This window comes from Mercenaria mercenaria, chromosome 18 (genome assembly GCF_021730395.1).
Source record: "Mercenaria mercenaria strain notata chromosome 18, MADL_Memer_1, whole genome shotgun sequence".
Taxonomy (NCBI): domain Eukaryota; kingdom Metazoa; phylum Mollusca; class Bivalvia; order Venerida; family Veneridae; genus Mercenaria; species Mercenaria mercenaria.
The window spans coordinates 51,157,582-51,175,548 of record NC_069378.1 but is presented as its reverse complement, the minus strand read 5'-3'; the positions used below and the strand labels follow the sequence as shown (position 1 = coordinate 51,175,548).

At 35.1% G+C, this 17,967-nt stretch overlaps 1 protein-coding gene across 1 annotated transcript; it reads right to left on the bottom strand.

The window, feature by feature from the left end:
* Positions 1–107: 107 nt before the first annotated feature.
* LOC123538783 (dentin sialophosphoprotein-like) lies at positions 108–14,079 on the bottom strand. The gene is made up of 5 exons (XM_045323161.2): positions 14,010–14,079; positions 6,577–6,669; positions 5,690–6,057; positions 2,610–3,169; positions 108–1,477 (listed from the first exon to the last, which is right to left on the bottom strand). Exons 3-5 carry the CDS (start codon positions 6,046–6,048, stop codon positions 108–110), a joined length of 2,289 nt encoding a protein of 762 aa, XP_045179096.2. The 5' UTR covers positions 6,049–6,057; positions 6,577–6,669; positions 14,010–14,079.
* Between the last annotated feature and the right edge of the window lie 3,888 nt (positions 14,080–17,967).

Sequence of the window (17,967 nt, the reverse complement as noted above, 5' to 3'; positions counted from 1 at the left end):
CACAACTGTAACCACTATAATTGCACCACAGTAACCACTATCCTTGTCACCAATGTAACCACTATCCTTTCCACCACTGCAACAACTATCCTTGTACGCAACTGCAACTATTCCTTGTCGACACTGCAACCACTATCCTTGTCGCTGTCACCACTATCTTGTACACTGCAGCCACTATCCTTGTCGACACTGCAACCACTATCCTTGTCGACACGGCAACCACTATCCTTGTCGCCCTTGTTACCACTATCCTTGTCGACACTGTTACCACTATCCTTGTCGACACTGCAGCCACTATCCTTCTCGCCACTGCAACCACTATCCTTGTCGACACGGCAACCACTATCCTTGTCGCCCTTGTTACCACTATCCTTGTCGACACTGTTACCACTATCCTTGTCGACACTGCAGCCACTATCCTTGTCGCCACTGCAACCACTATCCTTGTCGACACGGCAACCGCTATCCTTGTCGCCCTTGTTACCACTATCCTTGTCGACACTGCAACCACTATCCTTGTCGACACGGCAACCACTATCCTTGTCTACACTGCAACCACTATCCTTGTCGCCATTGCAACCACTATCCTTGTCGACACTGCATCCTCTATCCTTGTCGCTACTGCAACCACTATCCTTGTCGACACGGCAACCACTATCCTTGTCAACACTGCATCCACTATCCTTGTCGACACGGCAACCACTATCCTTGTCGACACTGTTACCACTATCCTTGTCACCTCTTGAAGCACTATCCTTGTCACCACTGAAACCACTATCCTTGTCAGCACTGAAACCACTATCCTTGTCACCACTGTAACCACTATCCTTGTCACCACTGCAACCACTATCTTTGTCGACACTGCAACTAATATCCTTGTCACCACTGCAACCACTATCCTTGTCGACACTGCAACCACTATCCTTGTAATCACTGCAGCCACTATCCTTGTCGACACTGCAACCACTATCCTCGTCGACACGGCAACCACTATCCTTGTCGCCACTGCAACCACCATCCTTGTCGACACGGCAACCACTATCCTTGTCGCCCTTGTTACCACTATCCTTGTCGACACTGTTACCACTATCCTTGTCGACACTGCAGCCACTATCCTTGTCGCCACTGCAACCACTATCCTTGTCGACACGGCAACCACTATCCTTGTCGCCCTTGTTACCACTATCCTTGTCGACACTGCAACCACTATCCTTGTCGACACGGCAACCACTATCCTTGTCGACACTGCATCCACTATCCTTGTCTCCCTTGTTACCACTATCCTTGTCGACACTGTTACCACTATCCTTGTCACCTCTTGAAGCACTATCCTTGTCACCACTGAAACCACTATCCTTGTCAGCACTGAAACCACTATCCTTGTCACCACTGTAACCACTATCCTTTTCACCACTGTAACCACTATCCCTGCCACCACAACTGTAACCATAACTGTATACAGAGCTGAACCTGAATCCTGATAGAAAATGTAAGTACATGTTTATAATAATCTCTATAGTAAAAGCGATCTTGTGTTATTTTTAAACTGCTGCTTATGTCCTTTTCCTTTTCGGTGGTTTATTACCACGGTGGATATATCTGAATTACTTATGATTGGAAACCTTATTTACTTCAGCATAGAAAGACAGGTATGATTTCGTACATGAAAAAAGTAAATTTATCTTCATATAAAATACCAACCGAAAACGGGGTGGATACACATATGTTCAAGTAAAACATGCATTCATATAAGCATGACTCCGGGCACAACTAATGTTGTAAAATGACAGAAGAAGAAAAAAAAATCTCGCACAATTTTCTCTGTAAGGAAATATTCTTTGGTTAGATCTTCGTCATTATTCTAGAAAGTTTGAAAATAATACGATGCATCAGAGAATAAGTACATTGCTCGCAATGTTACGATTTGTGCTAGTCCAGCTGAACCCTATTCCTTTAACAATTGAAAATTGTAATAAAACCGCAGAAAAAGCTCTAATGAAAATACCACAGTTCCATTGTGCAATTTGCTAAAGTTCTTCTATAACAGACAAATAAAAATCATGTTTCACATTACCAAGCTAGTGTTTCCACTATTCGAACATATTTATCCCCTGCACAGGGTAGTTCATTAGTACAAGTAGATTTAGGTTCGGACTACTAAAGACAACCAGATGTTTAACGCAGTCTCATTCAGTCCATAACACATTTACCAAAGAACTCCACTCTTGATTATGAAACCTGAATTAACTATTCTAGTAAGTGGCTGTAAAATCATAGAACTGAAACTTTGGAGGCTCAAAAATAAAAGAATTGAAATTTTAAGGCAGATAAATTGATAAAAGATTAACATTGTTCATCTATTGAATCTGTTTTGAATTGTCATCATTTTTTGTTTTGCATTCTTTCAATACGGTATTGACTAACGAGATCTGTTTGTTTAGACATTACTGAATAAATTCCTTACAGTAAGGCAAACTACCAAAGTCTACATGGCTTCCCACTCGAGAGAATATTGCAGCTGACCAGTGTCATTTGGATGAAAGATATTTTCATCACACACTGAAACAAACAAATACCCTCAATCAATTTATTTTTATTAAATATTTTACCAGGTTCAGCTATTCTGGTTGACGTGCTATCTTTTACTGTTCCCATATATTGTACGTCACGGAAGCAAGTCCGTAGGTTTTCGTTCGCTTCAAATACCAAAGTTTTCTTCTGTCTTCCACTGGATTGCTTTAAGCAATCATTTGCCTCTAAAATTTGTTTTTCACCGTATTTTTTATTTACAAATATCTGAGCTTCATTGTCATTTTCAGTATGATCATGTTTGTCCAGTTGCAGCTCAACATCTTTCAGCATGCCATTGATTTTCTTGATACTGGTATACATATCATCAGCTATAACTTTATACTTGTCTTTCACTAGGTTAACTGACTTCTTCTCCAATTCTACAATTCTTGAAATAATGCTTTTCTTCAAGTTCTGTATGTGATCAAGTATATCATCACGTTGCGCACTCAACTCTGTCAGCTCATTTTGCACTCTCGACTTGAAAGTTTGCAGTTCATCTTTTACTTTCTCTAAAGATGTTTTAGTTTTGTCCCCTGCCTTACTCTTCAGAAGTCTTTTGGCAATATTTGGGATATATTCTACACCTTCACACGATCTGAAACAAAAGAAACACGAAATAGCAAGTAGACTGTCGGTACAAGTAGATAATCAGAAATATTAGGATATAATTTTAAATGAAAAGCAAGACAAAATCAGAAAATGCGAGGGTTGTCCCAGTGAATAGCACACTCTTAGAATAAATAAATTTACTGAAGTCCGATTGTAATTGTTTCACACACACTATATTGTGTCTAAATTTCAAACTTTACAAAAAATGTTTCTAAAATTATATTGAGGTTCAATACATGTGCGCGGCGAAAACCACATGGCGCTGCAGTATACAAATGAGAATATTCCCACCACTTAATTTGCATGTATACGTCGGCGTATATCATTCTGACGTCATGGTACCAGATTTCACATAAATGGCATCACACATAATTGAACCGTACTCGTTTCATGCTTACAGGTAATTGAAGACTTCAGAAGACGCCACGGTTTTAAAAATGATATGCTGTTTTCCTTCTCAAAACCCGGCCGAGATATCCAGGCCCTAATTTCACGAAAAAACTTGAATAATTGCTTAATTAAGGCTGTTACTTCAAATGCTTATTGTTGCCCTTTATGTGTCTTCAATGTTGAGTTTTCATAAATCAAAACACACAAATTCTGAAGTTTACAGAAAAGAAAGTACGGAAAGAAGAAATATATATATATAAGTAATTACTTAAGTTCGTTATATCGTGCTTAAATAGAAATATCATATTTACGTGACTGAAATAAGTACTACAGGCAATACTACCCATTGCATAATTTAGCTATAAATACATTGCTATAGAAAATTATTATTAAATAACAATTACTTAAGCGATTGCATGATTTTTAGCTCATCTGATGTTTTTTTTTTAAAAATGATGAGTTTTTCTCATCACTTGATCGGCGTCACGTCGACGTCGGCGTCGGTTTCGGCGTCGGCGTTGCCTGGTTAAGTTTTATGTTTAGGTCAGCTTTTCTCTTAAACTATTAAAGCTATTGCTTTGAACTTGCAACACTTGTTCACCATCATAAGGTGACCCTGTACAGCAAGAAACATAACTCCATCCTGCTTTTTGCAAGATTTATGGGCCCTTTTGTACTTAGAAAATATCAGATTTCTTGGTTAAGTTTTATGTTTAGGTCAACTTTTCTCCTAAACTATCAAAGCTATTGCTTTGAAACGTGCAACATTTGTTCACCATCATAAGCTGACCCTGTACATCAAGAAACATAACTCCATCCTGCTTTTTGCAAGAATTATTGCCCCTTTTGGACTTAGAAAATCAGTTTTCTTAGTTAAGTTTTATGTTTAGGTCAGCTTTTCTCCTAAACTATCAAAGCTATTGCTTTAAAACTTGCAACACTTGTTTACCATCATAAGCTGACCCTGTACAGCAAGAAACATAACTCCGTCCTGCTTTTTGCAAGATTTATGGCCCGTTTTGGACTTAGAAAATATCAGATTTTTTGGTTAAGTGTTATGTTTAGTTCAACTTTTTCTCTTAAACTATCAAAGCTATTGCTTTGAAACGTGCAACACTTGTTCACCATCATATGCTGATCCTGTACATCAAGAAACATCACTCCATCCTGCTTTTTGCAAGAATTATTGCCCCTTTTGGACTTAGAAAATCAGTTGTCTATGTTTAAGTCAGCGTTTCTCATAAACTATCAAAGCTATTGCTTTAAAACTTGCAACAGTTTTTCACCATCATAAGCGGACGCTGTACATCAAGAAACATAACATAACTCTATCCTGCTTTTTGCAAAAATGATGGCCCTTTTTAGACTTGGACAATCGTGGGTAGGACAATATTTCTGTTATACAAAAAATCAGATGAGCGTCAGCACCCGCAAGGCGGTGCTCTTGTTAAATAACAGACTTAACTTAGTAATTACTTAAGTTTGTTTTTTGTGAAATTTAGGCCAGATTTTTAAACAGTTGCTATTTGACATGTTTAATTTTTGCGTAAAGGTCTTTTGTTGCTTTTTGTGATGGAAACTCCTATTTATTACTTTAACAAAAGCATTAGATTTAAGTAATACATGAATAAAGTAAAGATGAAAATTCAATGGAATATCAATTTTCTTATTAATCGTAAATAATATTTAAGGTTTTAAATTTATAGAAGAATCTACGTTAATATTCATATTAGTTCGACATTTGCGTTTTGGTGCTCAATATTTTTGACTGTATCAGGAGTATTATTTCACTATATATCGAGAATTGACCGAAGATATATCTTTAGGATCGAGCGTGCTATTATATGAACCCGTGATCGAACAATTATGGTGTTGAAAGAATAATTTTTACACACTACACAAAGACTATATAAATACCAAAATTTATATATTTGTTGCATTTACTAATTCTCCTAGGCCTTTTATTTAATAAGAGAGTATATTTTGTCTTATAAACAAATAAATACTAATTAACTACGGGCAAAATGTAGCTAAATAAATGCAGCTGAAATTGTTATACGAAACAATATGGAAACAATTATTAGATGGGCATTTAGTATGCACTATCAATAATTACCTATGTTTAACAGCAATGCAGACAGTACAACAAACTATGTCATGTTGTCCACAAAACATCTTGATTACTTCTCCATGATGTTCCTCGCACAAATCCGTCGGTAGCTCACTTGTAGAAGATGACTTTTGTTGTATTTGACTTTGTCCGAATAGTTTCGACGATTTTTCAAGAACTTTATGGTTTCTTGTGAACCTGTTGTGGCCCGACACACATCTTTGGCAATAGAAGATCTGACAATCAGTACACTGAAACAATGCTTCTGTATTTTTGCCGTCTTCAGTACATGGAGTACAGGAGAAATCATGCAAAGCGTCAGATGCATCGATTTGAGACCTCCCAAGTTGTCCACCCGTCGCCATGTTGTATGTCTATAGAATGAGAGAAATTCCAGATATGTACATGCACAGTTTACTAGGAATACCAAAGTTGCAACTATGCTAATGCATTAGGCCAGTAAAACGAAAATAGCTATATTGACAACTACACTGTGGCTAATTTGCTATTTTGTCATCTGCTGTTTTGAAGCGGGACGAATGTTAGTTGCTGTTCGAAATGGTGATATTTGTTTTCTTTTTGACATACTAGAGGGCACATTTTCAGTGGTAATCAAAGTAGATATTGTATTAAACGACCATTAGAGGGACTATCAAAATGTGGTTGCTTAATAGAATAGTGTTTTAACATAATCTGCTTAAATACCAGATCATCCTCAGTTGCAAAAATGTTACTGTAAACATATTGAACAAGTTTCATTTCATTGAAATCTATCATACGTCTCTACAATGTCAAAGTGACAACGAAAACAATGTACCGAGTCGACTTTGATGTCCGGTCGTTAAACATAATAATATAAATACAGCTTATAGTCGGTTTCTGTGGTAGATTACCTCAAGAGCTCGAATTTTCTCTTGCTTTTACCAAAGACGATCAATGACCATATAGAACAGGCAGGTATACACTCAAAACGATCGGTTCTACAACTGAAATATATCATAATCAGTACGTATAAAAGATGTTACGTTTGATAACCATTTGCGAATGATTCATGACAGTATTTAGAGATTTTCTTTGTCCTATTATTGGTTGGCATTTAAAAACAATCTGATGTTTGTTTTGGGTGCCTATTTTCTGAATACATGTGCAAACATATTCACAAATTAGAATGCTTAAAGGGGAGTTTCGCACAATCATTTAAGAGGTATGTTTTGCAGATAACTGTATTTTCTGGGCCGGTTTTGTGTGGTCATTTTTGTAGAAGCGGTCGTTTAATAAAAAACGTCAATGTACGATGTTGACTATTTGTATATTATTAACGAAGGCGCCCAGTCTGTGGTCAAACAAATTATCTTCACTCAGTTTTTGGACCAACATGTTTACCTTTGTTTGTAAGAAAAGCTATTGAACATGCAGTATCGGTTCAAACTGACGAACAAAATAGTAACCATGTTTTACAATTCAATTTCCGCACAAAACGGATACTTTCCGGGATGTTTCTAGGTGCATAATTATCCTTTCTGTTTATTTTTAATTTCTATGACTGAAGATTAAGATAAGTACTCATTGTCGTCTGATGTAGCAAGACATACAGAAAAGGGTTCACTCTGCCGTAGATTGTCGTCTTTTTTATGTCCACATCTATTTATATATGTACTAAGTAAAAAACGGTAGTCCGTTTCTAGACTGGTTAGGCATAAGTAGGAATGTAACTATAAATTTGGTTTTTTGTTTGCAACTCAAACAGAAAAAATAGGTGATGTGACTTAAAGATTTCTGTACTAAGTAAAAAGCAACATACAAAGAACTGTTTGTGATGAAGACCAACAAATGATGTTTTATGTTATGATTCATATATTTCGCAGATGTAACTACTTTTAAAATTAAAAAGAATGATTGTGAATGTGAAAACTTGTCAACTACATCCGCTAATTTCATTGCAAGGTTACAAAACGAAATTCGATGTTGTTGTATTTTCTGGTCCTTTGGGACCAATGCGTGCTTTCATTTATGCTGTAACAGAACTTTACTTAAGCTGGTGCTAGGTGGTGTTAGAGGTGGTGCACATTTCATTACCGTTCATGAACGAACTCAATCAAACCGAGTCTGCTATAATGACGAAATGAAAACTGCAACGTAAAAATGGCATCATGAACTTGTTTTGGTATGCCATGCTACATCAGTGTTAAGGAGTTAAGAATATATGGAAAGGATGGAGAAACGCATAATATTAATATTTGCAGCCTTCACTTGTATCGTTAAATACCACATTAAATTTAATATTTTATATGGAAAAATAAAAAAATTGTAATATGGTTAAGGTTGGCCTCGATGTTGTTGTATGTTCTGGTCCTTTGGAATCATACTTTCATTTTTGGTTTTAATAGTACTTCGCTTAAGCTGGTGTTAGGTGGCGTTAGAGGTGGTGCACATGTCATTATTACTCATGAAGAAACTCAATCAATCTGAGTCTGCTATAATTTTGTTTTGGTTACGTTCTATGCTTCCGAAGGATCTTTTCACATATTTTGATAGTTTGCGGACTTCATCAAGGGGGTATCATGGCCCTAGATCACTCACCCGAATTCCAGAGCTTAAATAGGCTAGAGAATGCGCAACAACTTTGGAAGAGGGCATAATAAGCTCCAGGTGTCACAATTTCCAGAGGCAGTAGAAGTAAATTACATAAATCAGTGTGACTGATGGCAAACAGTTCAAACACTATTTGGTTCTTAGGTCTTCAGAAGTTGGTGGAATAAACACACAGAGACAACTTGAGCAGGTTGGTGTTATTTTGTAACGACAATTATAATTGTTTATTTTACCTCTACTGGTACTGATGATAAACCAGAACAGAAAATGAAGTTTCCTACCTTTAACTTTTTATCTGCAATTTGTAATCAATGGTCGGTATCAAAATAAAGCTTAACATTTGCTGACAACTTTACATAATTCAAATTTATATTTAGATAGCAAACTCACACGAAGTGAGGCCCTGAAAGGGGTATGTAAAATGGTGACTGTACGAAGGTTGACTGATGATAAATTCGACCACTTTGTCATTTACAAAATTTTCTTCGTAGTATTACATTAAAACTTTCCTCAAACAGCTGCAACAGTCATTCCTGATCAAATAGTGAAAAGTGACCCAATGTTAGGCCTTCAAATGGCGACAGTGAGCATGCACAAAAAACACCCTATTCCCGAGTAATTTTGGATAAATAATTTTTATACAGGTAAATGTAAGTCATTTATTTCTACAGAATATTTACCAATTTTGTTTTTATTTACATCAGTTGCTGTTGTAAGTAGAAACTATTAGATGGTGTGTTCAATTTTATAGATAACTGATTGCAATTGAATACTTCCAAGATGGTCGACTTTATCATCTGTCCGGGTTTATCATCAGTACCAGTAGCGGCCTCCGGATAGGGACAGGTGCCCCCATTTGCACAAACTTGGGAGGAACCTTATTATGAGGCTACGGACCAAGCTTGATAAAGACCTACCAAACCAGTCTTGGTGAAGTGTTGAGAGATATTTCCTTATTTAGCTCGAGTGGCCCTAAAAGGGGTTAGATGCCCCAATTTGAACAAATATGGGAGCAGAACTTACAATAATGCTACAGACCAAGTCTGATGAAGATCCATCAAATTGTTAATGAGAAGAAGTCATTAAAAGGTATTTCCATTTTGAGCTCTAGTGCTATCTAAAAGGGGCCAAGACCCTCCCCTTCAGCTGAATAGATTTGGAAGCGGACCTTATATTAATGCTACAGGTAAAAGTTTATGACGAATCAGCAAGCGATCTATGAAAAAAAAAGTCATTCAAATGTTTTTCTATTTTTAGCTTTAGCGGCTCTTAAACAGGGTGACGTGCCATCATTCCAATTTTGAATAAATTTAGCTAAATATGAATTCTGATAAAGATCCATCAAGCGATTCATAAGAAATATTCGTATTTCATTACCTGTTGCGGCCCCTGAAAGAGGCCAAGCGCCTTCATTTGAATAAAATGGAGAGAGGACCTTATAATGATGCTGAAGATCACGTCTGAAGAAGATCCTTCTTGTAGTTCATGAGAACAATTCATTTTAAAAATGTATTTTTACTTTAACGTCTAAGCTCCTTAAAGGAGACAAGCGCCCCCGTTTAATGAAAATCAATAAGCGTTTAATAAGAAGTCATTTAAAGGGTTTCCTATTTTTAGCTGTGATTGTCCCTAAAAGGGTGGGGCCAAGCTGAAACGTTCCAATTTTTCAAAGGACCATGCCAGGCTGCTACTGGTCAAGTTTGTTGCAATTCTTGTCAGAAGTTTAAGAGGAGATGTCGTCTGCAGAAAAGTGTGGACGGACGGACGCACAGACGGACAGAATTTACGGACGGTGATCGAACACAATAGCTCATCCCAAGCACTTCATAAAACAAAATATCAACAGAAAATAGGTTAATTGCAAACGTATTATAACAGGAAATTAAAAAGTAAATTGCTAATGTATATTTTTACTAGCAAAACGAAAGTATGCAAATTGCTTATGTAACACACTAGGAAATCGAAAATTATGGAACGTCATAGCTGCCTTATGATGTTGATTTAGCACTTAATGATGTGCATACATCTGTATATGACGTGCTTCTACTTGTAAGTGCAGTGCTTATACATGTATATGATATGCTTATCACTGTATATAGTGTGTTTTCATCAGTATGTGCGGTGTTTTATATGCGGTCCTTTCAGATGTATATGCAATGCTTTCATCTGATTGTGCGGTATATTTAACTTTGTATGCGATCGTTTCATCTGTTTATGCGGTGCTTTCATCTTTACATGCTTCGCCTTTATCGTTATATGCTGTGCATTTAACTATATGCGGATTTAACTGTATATGGAGTTATGGAACGCCATGACTGTCTTCTGATGTTGATTTAGCATTTTATGCATTTTATGTATATGATGTGCATACCACTGTATAGACGGTGCTTCCATCTGTATTTGCGGTGATTTTAACTGCGTATACTGTTGTTTTAACTGTGTATGCGGTGCTTTTAATAGTATATGTGGTCATTCCATCTGTATTTGTGGTCTTTTTAACATTTTTTTGCAGTTCTTTTTACTGTATATGTGGTGCATTCAATTGTATATGTGGTGCTTTCAACTGTATATACGGTTAGTTTAAATATATATGCTGTACCTTTATATTTATATCCGGTGCTTTCAACTTTATATGCGGTGCAAATAACATTACGTGCAAAGTATATTATGAGATCGGAATATTTATACGAAAGTTAACGAATATTTCCGAAAACATCCGACTGAGATTATTTTCGCGAAAATAAGCCATACTTTGTGTTTTATATCTAGAATTTAAATTTATTTTATACCATTACACATATACGATCAGTAGACACTCATAAAGAGATCCAGTTTATTACGAACATCCGACATAGGATTTCATACAAGGGTACTTTTCATAACGGTATACCGATAAATATCAAAAATGGACATAAGGTGTATTTTGGAAAACAAAATGGTTTGGAACAGTATTATTGACAGACATTGACTTACCCTCTATTTTTCTCATTACATCGTCTACTCAGATTCTAGATCGATATCGGAGATATATTCTACTATTTCATTACATGTTAAACCTAGCTCTTTGTGTAGAAAAATATCTGACTACTTATGGGAGTCAAGCCATGGTCACGTGACAGATACACGTGATGGAAACGCTAATATTGTGTAGGTAGACATCAGGAAATACATACTTTTACTTTCATTTTACCAAACAGCTTCGATTAACTTTTTGAAGCATATTACGTAACTTAAAAACGTCAACAGAATTCTTCTTCACAATCGAACATCAATAAAGCAGATATTTGACATAAAAATAGCCTTTACTAGTCGGGAAAATTGCACTATATATTAATATGGACTACAGTTGAGTAGACCACGGTGGCATATCCGGCGAATTACTACCTTCATTCCTTTAATACCAGTCCCTTTGAAAGTGAAGGCTACATACACACTTCTTCCCAGAAAAAACATGTATTTCTTCAGATTATAATTTGTTTACAGCATATCGAAAGGTTTCAACCTTTCTGTGCTTTCAGCGCTTTGATTTTTGTCGGCTGCTAGATGGAATTTACAAAAATTAGGTATTTCTGTAAAAAATATGCATTGACTTGCCTTAATATAGAAAGTAACTCACACAATTAAGTATTCTTAAACCCAAACAAGTTGAATGTGCTAGAAAAAATAATTGATGGCGATACATTAGATATAGTAATTTTATCCTATGGATATGGAAAGTCATTAGTTATACTTAATTACAATACTAGATACCTGCGTAGAAAGAGGATGATTTATAGTAAGTTACCAGTAGATCTAGATTTCTATACGTATTCTACAACATGGACAATATAGCTGACTGGAAGCACTTATCAGTTGTGTTTTGTTTAAACCTTCATAGTTGTAGGTTTAACATGTTATGTTAACTAGTTGATTGAACGATCCTTTCAGAATTAATAAGACAATTTACTATATGCATTCAATACCAAGGTTTAAACTGGCTACATTTCTCTTTGGGAAACCTGGCTGTTTTTAGATTAGCAATCGCGCGGTGGATTATGGTATTCGCTAAGACGGACTTTCATAATGTAGTTTACAATGGTTTACGCATAATGTTATTTGCACCGCATATAAAGCTGAAGGCACCGAATATAAATATATAATTACCGCACATAAAGAAATTTCGATATAGAGTTATGAATACAGTATATGCAGTTGAAAGCACCACAAATACAATTGAATGCACCGCATATACAGTAGAAGGAACTGCATATAAAGTTAAAAAGACCACAAATGCAGATGGAATCACCGCATATACAATTAAATGCACCACATTTACAGTTGAAACAACCGTAAACACAGTTAAAATTACCGCAAATACAGTTGGAAGCACCGCCTATACAGTGTTATGCACATCATATACATGTATAAGCACTGCACATACAAGTAGAGGCACTTCATATACTGATGTACAATGTATGTACATCATAAAGTGCTAAATCAACATCATAAGACAGCTATCATGGTATTCCACAGAAAATAGATAAAACAATTATGTACTACACCACGAAATCGAAAGTAGGTAAACTGTTACAGTTTTACTAGGACAACAAAAACAGGTAAATTGCTAATGTATTACACCAGGAAATCGAAAATAGATAAAACAATTATGTACTATACCACGAAATTTAAAGTAGGTAAATTGTTACAGTGTTATAAAAGGATAGCGAAAATATGTAAATTGCTACAGTGTAGGTATTTCAATGACCTTGACCCCTACTGTCAACAATAGTTTTTAAAGTGGGAAGTGTCTTTAGCTCAGTCAGGAATCAATAAATTCATCCAAAACACTTTGCTTATTAATCTTAATAATATTCTAAATTTGGTGATGCAACTTTGCAGAAATTCTTTTTATCCAAAATAAGTTAAAAATTAGAAAAAATGGGCCACTTCTAATAATTCCTTCTTCGTCTACATGAAAATTTCTGAGAAACTGCTAACTCTTGGAATGATAAACCATGACATGCTCAATACCTAAACACATAATTAGAGGAAAAATACAAGAATCAAAATATTTGTTGTTGAAATTAATTAGTTACACCATTTTTTTATGAAAAATGTAACCTATTAAATATGGGAGGCGAGAGTTAAAAGTGCCATATTTTTTTTGTAAAACAATTTAAATGGTAAAATACTGTATTATTATGAAAGATATAATGTTAATGAATACATCTGCATCATTTTTGAAATGAAAAATCTTTATCTTAAAATGTCACTGAAATACCTATACAGTGAACATCGAAAATAGATAAAACAATTATGTACAATACCACAACATTGAAAGTAAGTAAATTGTTACAGTTTTATACTAGGCTTACGAAAATATGTAAACTGCTTAATATGTACTAAAGAGCAGTTAATTATGCCAGCAAAACGAAAGTAGGTAAACTGCTTATGCATTATACTAGGAAAACAAAAGTATGTATATATATTGCTTATAAATCATATTAGGTAATCGGAAGTAGCTAAATTGCTAATATATTATTTGACAATATCAAAAGTGGAGATACAAGGAAAGCGAAAGTACAAAATTTGCCTTTGTATCATACTAGGAAAACGAAAGTAGATACACTGGCTTTATATTATACTACGAAAACGAAAGTAACGATATTGCTGATAAATTTATACCTCGTTTTTGTGCTTGGTAAATGTCCTAATAAAAGAAAATAGCAATATACAGACGGAGAATTTCACTCACTATTAAGATTTTCCAAATCCGGAAATCGATAGTATACTTTGTTTAGACTTAACTCCACACTACCCGGTACAATCTTGATTAATATCTGTACACGGTTCACACGGTAAAATAACGATGAGTAGGGCTTTCTTTTGAAATATTTTCCTACGAAGCAGAAGATATATTAAACATCGTTTTGAGATTCTGCCTCATAATCCTCTTTTCGTGAAATATTACAGGTTCATAAATCAATTATGAAATCAAATTTGAAATAACATGTATTGACTTTAGGCCAAATATCACCAAATACATTTTATCTAATTGGCAATCGTCATGGAACAATGCTTCGTTCAATAAACTTCATGATATCAAAGCAACCTACTTAAGGTGAATGGCACCCAGGGAACAGATCTGTCCGCAAGGAGGAGGTTGTTCTTTCCCATTGTCGAATAGGCCATACCCGTTTGACTCATTCTTATTTGACGATTAGCAACTACAGTCGAATACCGTTACCTCGATATCCAAGGGACTGTAAAAATTGCATCGACCTATCCGAAGTTCGACGTAACGATATCGACTATCTGGGACTACTTTGTACTTGTGTCGGACGTCTATATTGTCATGTAATAACCATTATATTTTTAGAGGAAAAAGAAATGATATAAAACGTAAATACGGTTTTAATTTCATTGACAAATAAAACAACTTAATTAAATAGTACATACATACATACAACTTTTTAAGTTTTCAAAATATACGTGTAAAAATCAGCATTTTTATTCCTTCCTTAAACAAGTCTAAATGCAGCGGTAATGTGCCTAACTGAGTAGTCATTTTGACTGTGCTTCGGTAACGAAAATTTGCCAGTTAGATACGCATATGTTACTCAATCCTAAATGGCAGATTTTTACCCTGTCAAACTGAAAAGTATTTCATCCAAATTAGTTGTTATATTGGATAACAGTTTGCCCGCTTGCACGCTGTTTTATAAGACTAATTATTGGGAATTAAATGCAAACTTCCTGACATTTAAATTGGTTTAAAAATTAAATAACAAACAAAACAAACATACAAACTAACTTGATTATGCTTAATACATCGCCGGACAACAATAGGTTGATTTTCACACCTTGCAAATAACATGGATATTTTTGAAAAGCTGTGATATCGACGAAACCAGGTGTAGAAACAGTACATGTAAGTTGACGGGACTGAAAAAATCGCATCGAGCTAAACAAAATATCGAGCTAATCATATCGAGGTAATGATAAATAATTACATTAAAATATATAGGGAAAATCGGGACCGACTAAAACACATCGTGCTAACCGGAGTATCGAGCTAACCGATATCGAGGTAACGATATTCAAATGTATATTGTTTTTGATTAAAAAAAATAAAATGAAAATTCAAACACATGTTTAACACGTGAGTTTTTATTGATTTTCCCGATAGATCAAAATAACATGTAATTTAATATTTTTATCAGAATTATCTGATACTATCGGCTACACAATATTGTATATAGAACCATCGAATACATTTGCCCTTCCCCTATCCTCACAGTAAGTCAACAAATTAGAATCAACAAAGTCAATAACGTAGACCTAGTGCAAAGTAACAAAACAAATTGTTCCTTCTTTTTTTCAGCATCTTGGTCGTCATTATACAGTGCCCTGAATCTCTCGAATGTCAGGCTTTAACTAAAATACAAACCAAAATATTCATAGAGGCCTCAGGCTATGTTAAGAAAAAAAAGAAATATACAACTTTGAGCTATCAAGGAGTCTATTCAACATGTGTAGTAGTGTTCCGCTTTAGCCGGTGCTACGGGACGTGAGAGGTGTTGCACATTTCATTACCTCTCATCAACATACTCATTCAATCTGAGCCTGCTATTATTCTTCTTGGTTGCATTCTATGCTTCGAAAGGATCTTTGTACAGACTTTATTTACAAATTTTGGTCGGATTGCTAAACTCAATAACCTCTCGAACATAGGTTCAAAACCAGATCATCAGCCACATCTGAATTTTTATGAGAAATATCAAAATATAGAAGCCGTCGGAATAAAATTTTGTACAACACAAGGCCAAAGTTCTATTTAATTAGCCATGTTACGTAAAGGCAGACAAAATAAAGGGACGTAAAATGAAGTGTGTTTTGTACGTGAGTGTCTGCACTGCTGTATTTTACGTTGTAGGGTAACTGTGATTAAGGAACGTAGCATTTCCTTTTGAATATTTATCCTTGTTCCACCTTCCACTTCATCCCCCATTTCCTACCACTATTTTTTCAATATTTTGCATAAAATTTAAATATACTTGTTAGATATTTGAAGCAACTCGTCTATAATAATTTTCCGTTACAGCTTTTTTTAGTTGTGGGCTTACTTTTCAAATGCGTGGCTCTGGGGCTGTGTTTGTGGTGCTCTGTGCTTCCGAGAAAACCACCCTTACCTATCATCTTTTCGTCGCCTGATTCTTATAGTGCTCTATCTCCATTTTTTTTACAAAATGAGATTTTTACATCATTTTGTTTGTCTCGCCGAGCTCTATCGTTCTGGAGCAAGAAAACGTAACTTTTGACGTCATAGAGGAAGACCCTGCGTAATACTTTGCTCCATGTCCTCTGTTTAAATGTAACAGTAACGATTAACGTACTTTATCTCCAGGACTTAAAGCACTGTAATGTTTAAAATTATTCTGACTAATCATACACATAAACTAACATCATGTGATCATCACTAGACTTTGTAAAGGAGTGTTCTATCTCCAGGTAACTTAATCCAGAATTGCTCTAACTCTATTTTAACCAATAGAATGCACAGTTACATGCGTGTGATCACAACAAAATATGGCGGATAGGCATAGTTGTAGCATGTTTGAAATATTCTTAGAATGTCTTATACACGACATGCATAGGTGAGATTGCTTACATAGGTTATTTTATCATTTTATTACTTATACAAACACATAGCTTTGTCAAGCCACAGGCAGAAAATGCATGCAAGATTTGCAACAGACCTTTAGTGATTCATATTTCGGATAGAAACTATTTTCGTCATTTTGAAGCTGTATCTTAAGAAATACCATTGAATATAACAGCGGTATTTGCAAACATGTTTCCGAGAAGCAAATTTGTGATAGTAAGTTATTGTCTATTAAGAGCAGTAGAAATAAAACCGAAACAGAAAATATTTTACTTTACAAAGTTACAATAAGGCGCCAACTAATTTTGTTGTTGATCACTTGTTTTAGCTATGCAAATTTTGCTGAATGCAGGATTTGTAGGACAATAAGAACTGCCAGTACAATAACCCTACTACAAGAAGGAACTGTGAGGAATATAAATAATGATTGTGTTTGTTGAGAGAATAGATATTTCTTAGAATTTAAAGTAGTCAATACTTATTACAAATGGTTGGTGTTAATCAAAATCAATGCCACAAAACTATTAAAGTATCAGATGATGTAACTGTACCAAATATGAAACATGTGTGCTGTGACAGCAAATGTTTAATTGCAAAATAAATGCTATGCATTCTTGTTATGATACTCAGTATTAAGTTGAAATGTAGATTTGAGTACGACATGCAAAAACTAAATTGAATACTGTGAAATCATTTTTATTCGCGTAGGACGCATTTTCGCGTATTTCGCGCTAGGACCGATGCGCGAATTTAAGACCGCGCTATTATTAATTTTTGATTATATTTTTCATTGCTAAAATTGAAAATGCGCGAATTAAAGCCCGCGCGAAACAGTCCTTCCTCACGTTTGCGCGTTTCATGCCAGCGAATTTAAATGATTTCACAGTATATACAATAAGATTAGTATGAAAAGTATGACCAGGACATATTGTTTGCGATGTAATATCTTTGAGCCTTGATTTAATTGACAGAATTATGTGAAAAGTTAACAAGAGGCCTAAATGGGTCTAAGTCCTTCAACCGAAGAAAACCTTAACCATCTGACTTT

What these genes read in the sequence shown, in the direction of transcription:
- LOC123538783 (XM_045323161.2), bottom strand. Translation starts at nt 6,048, where the DNA reads ATGGCGACGGGTGGACAACTTGGGAGGTCTCAAATCGATGCATCTGAC. An exon ending in TGCATTGCTGTTAAACATAG is followed by an intron (nt 3,170 to 5,689) that starts GTAATTATTGAT and finishes CTTTTGTTTCAG; the next exon opens with ATCGTGTGAAGGTGTAGAAT. An exon ending in AACCAGAATAGCTGAACCTG is followed by an intron (nt 1,478 to 2,609) that starts GTAAAATATTTA and finishes ATTTTCTATCAG; the next exon opens with GATTCAGGTTCAGCTCTGTA.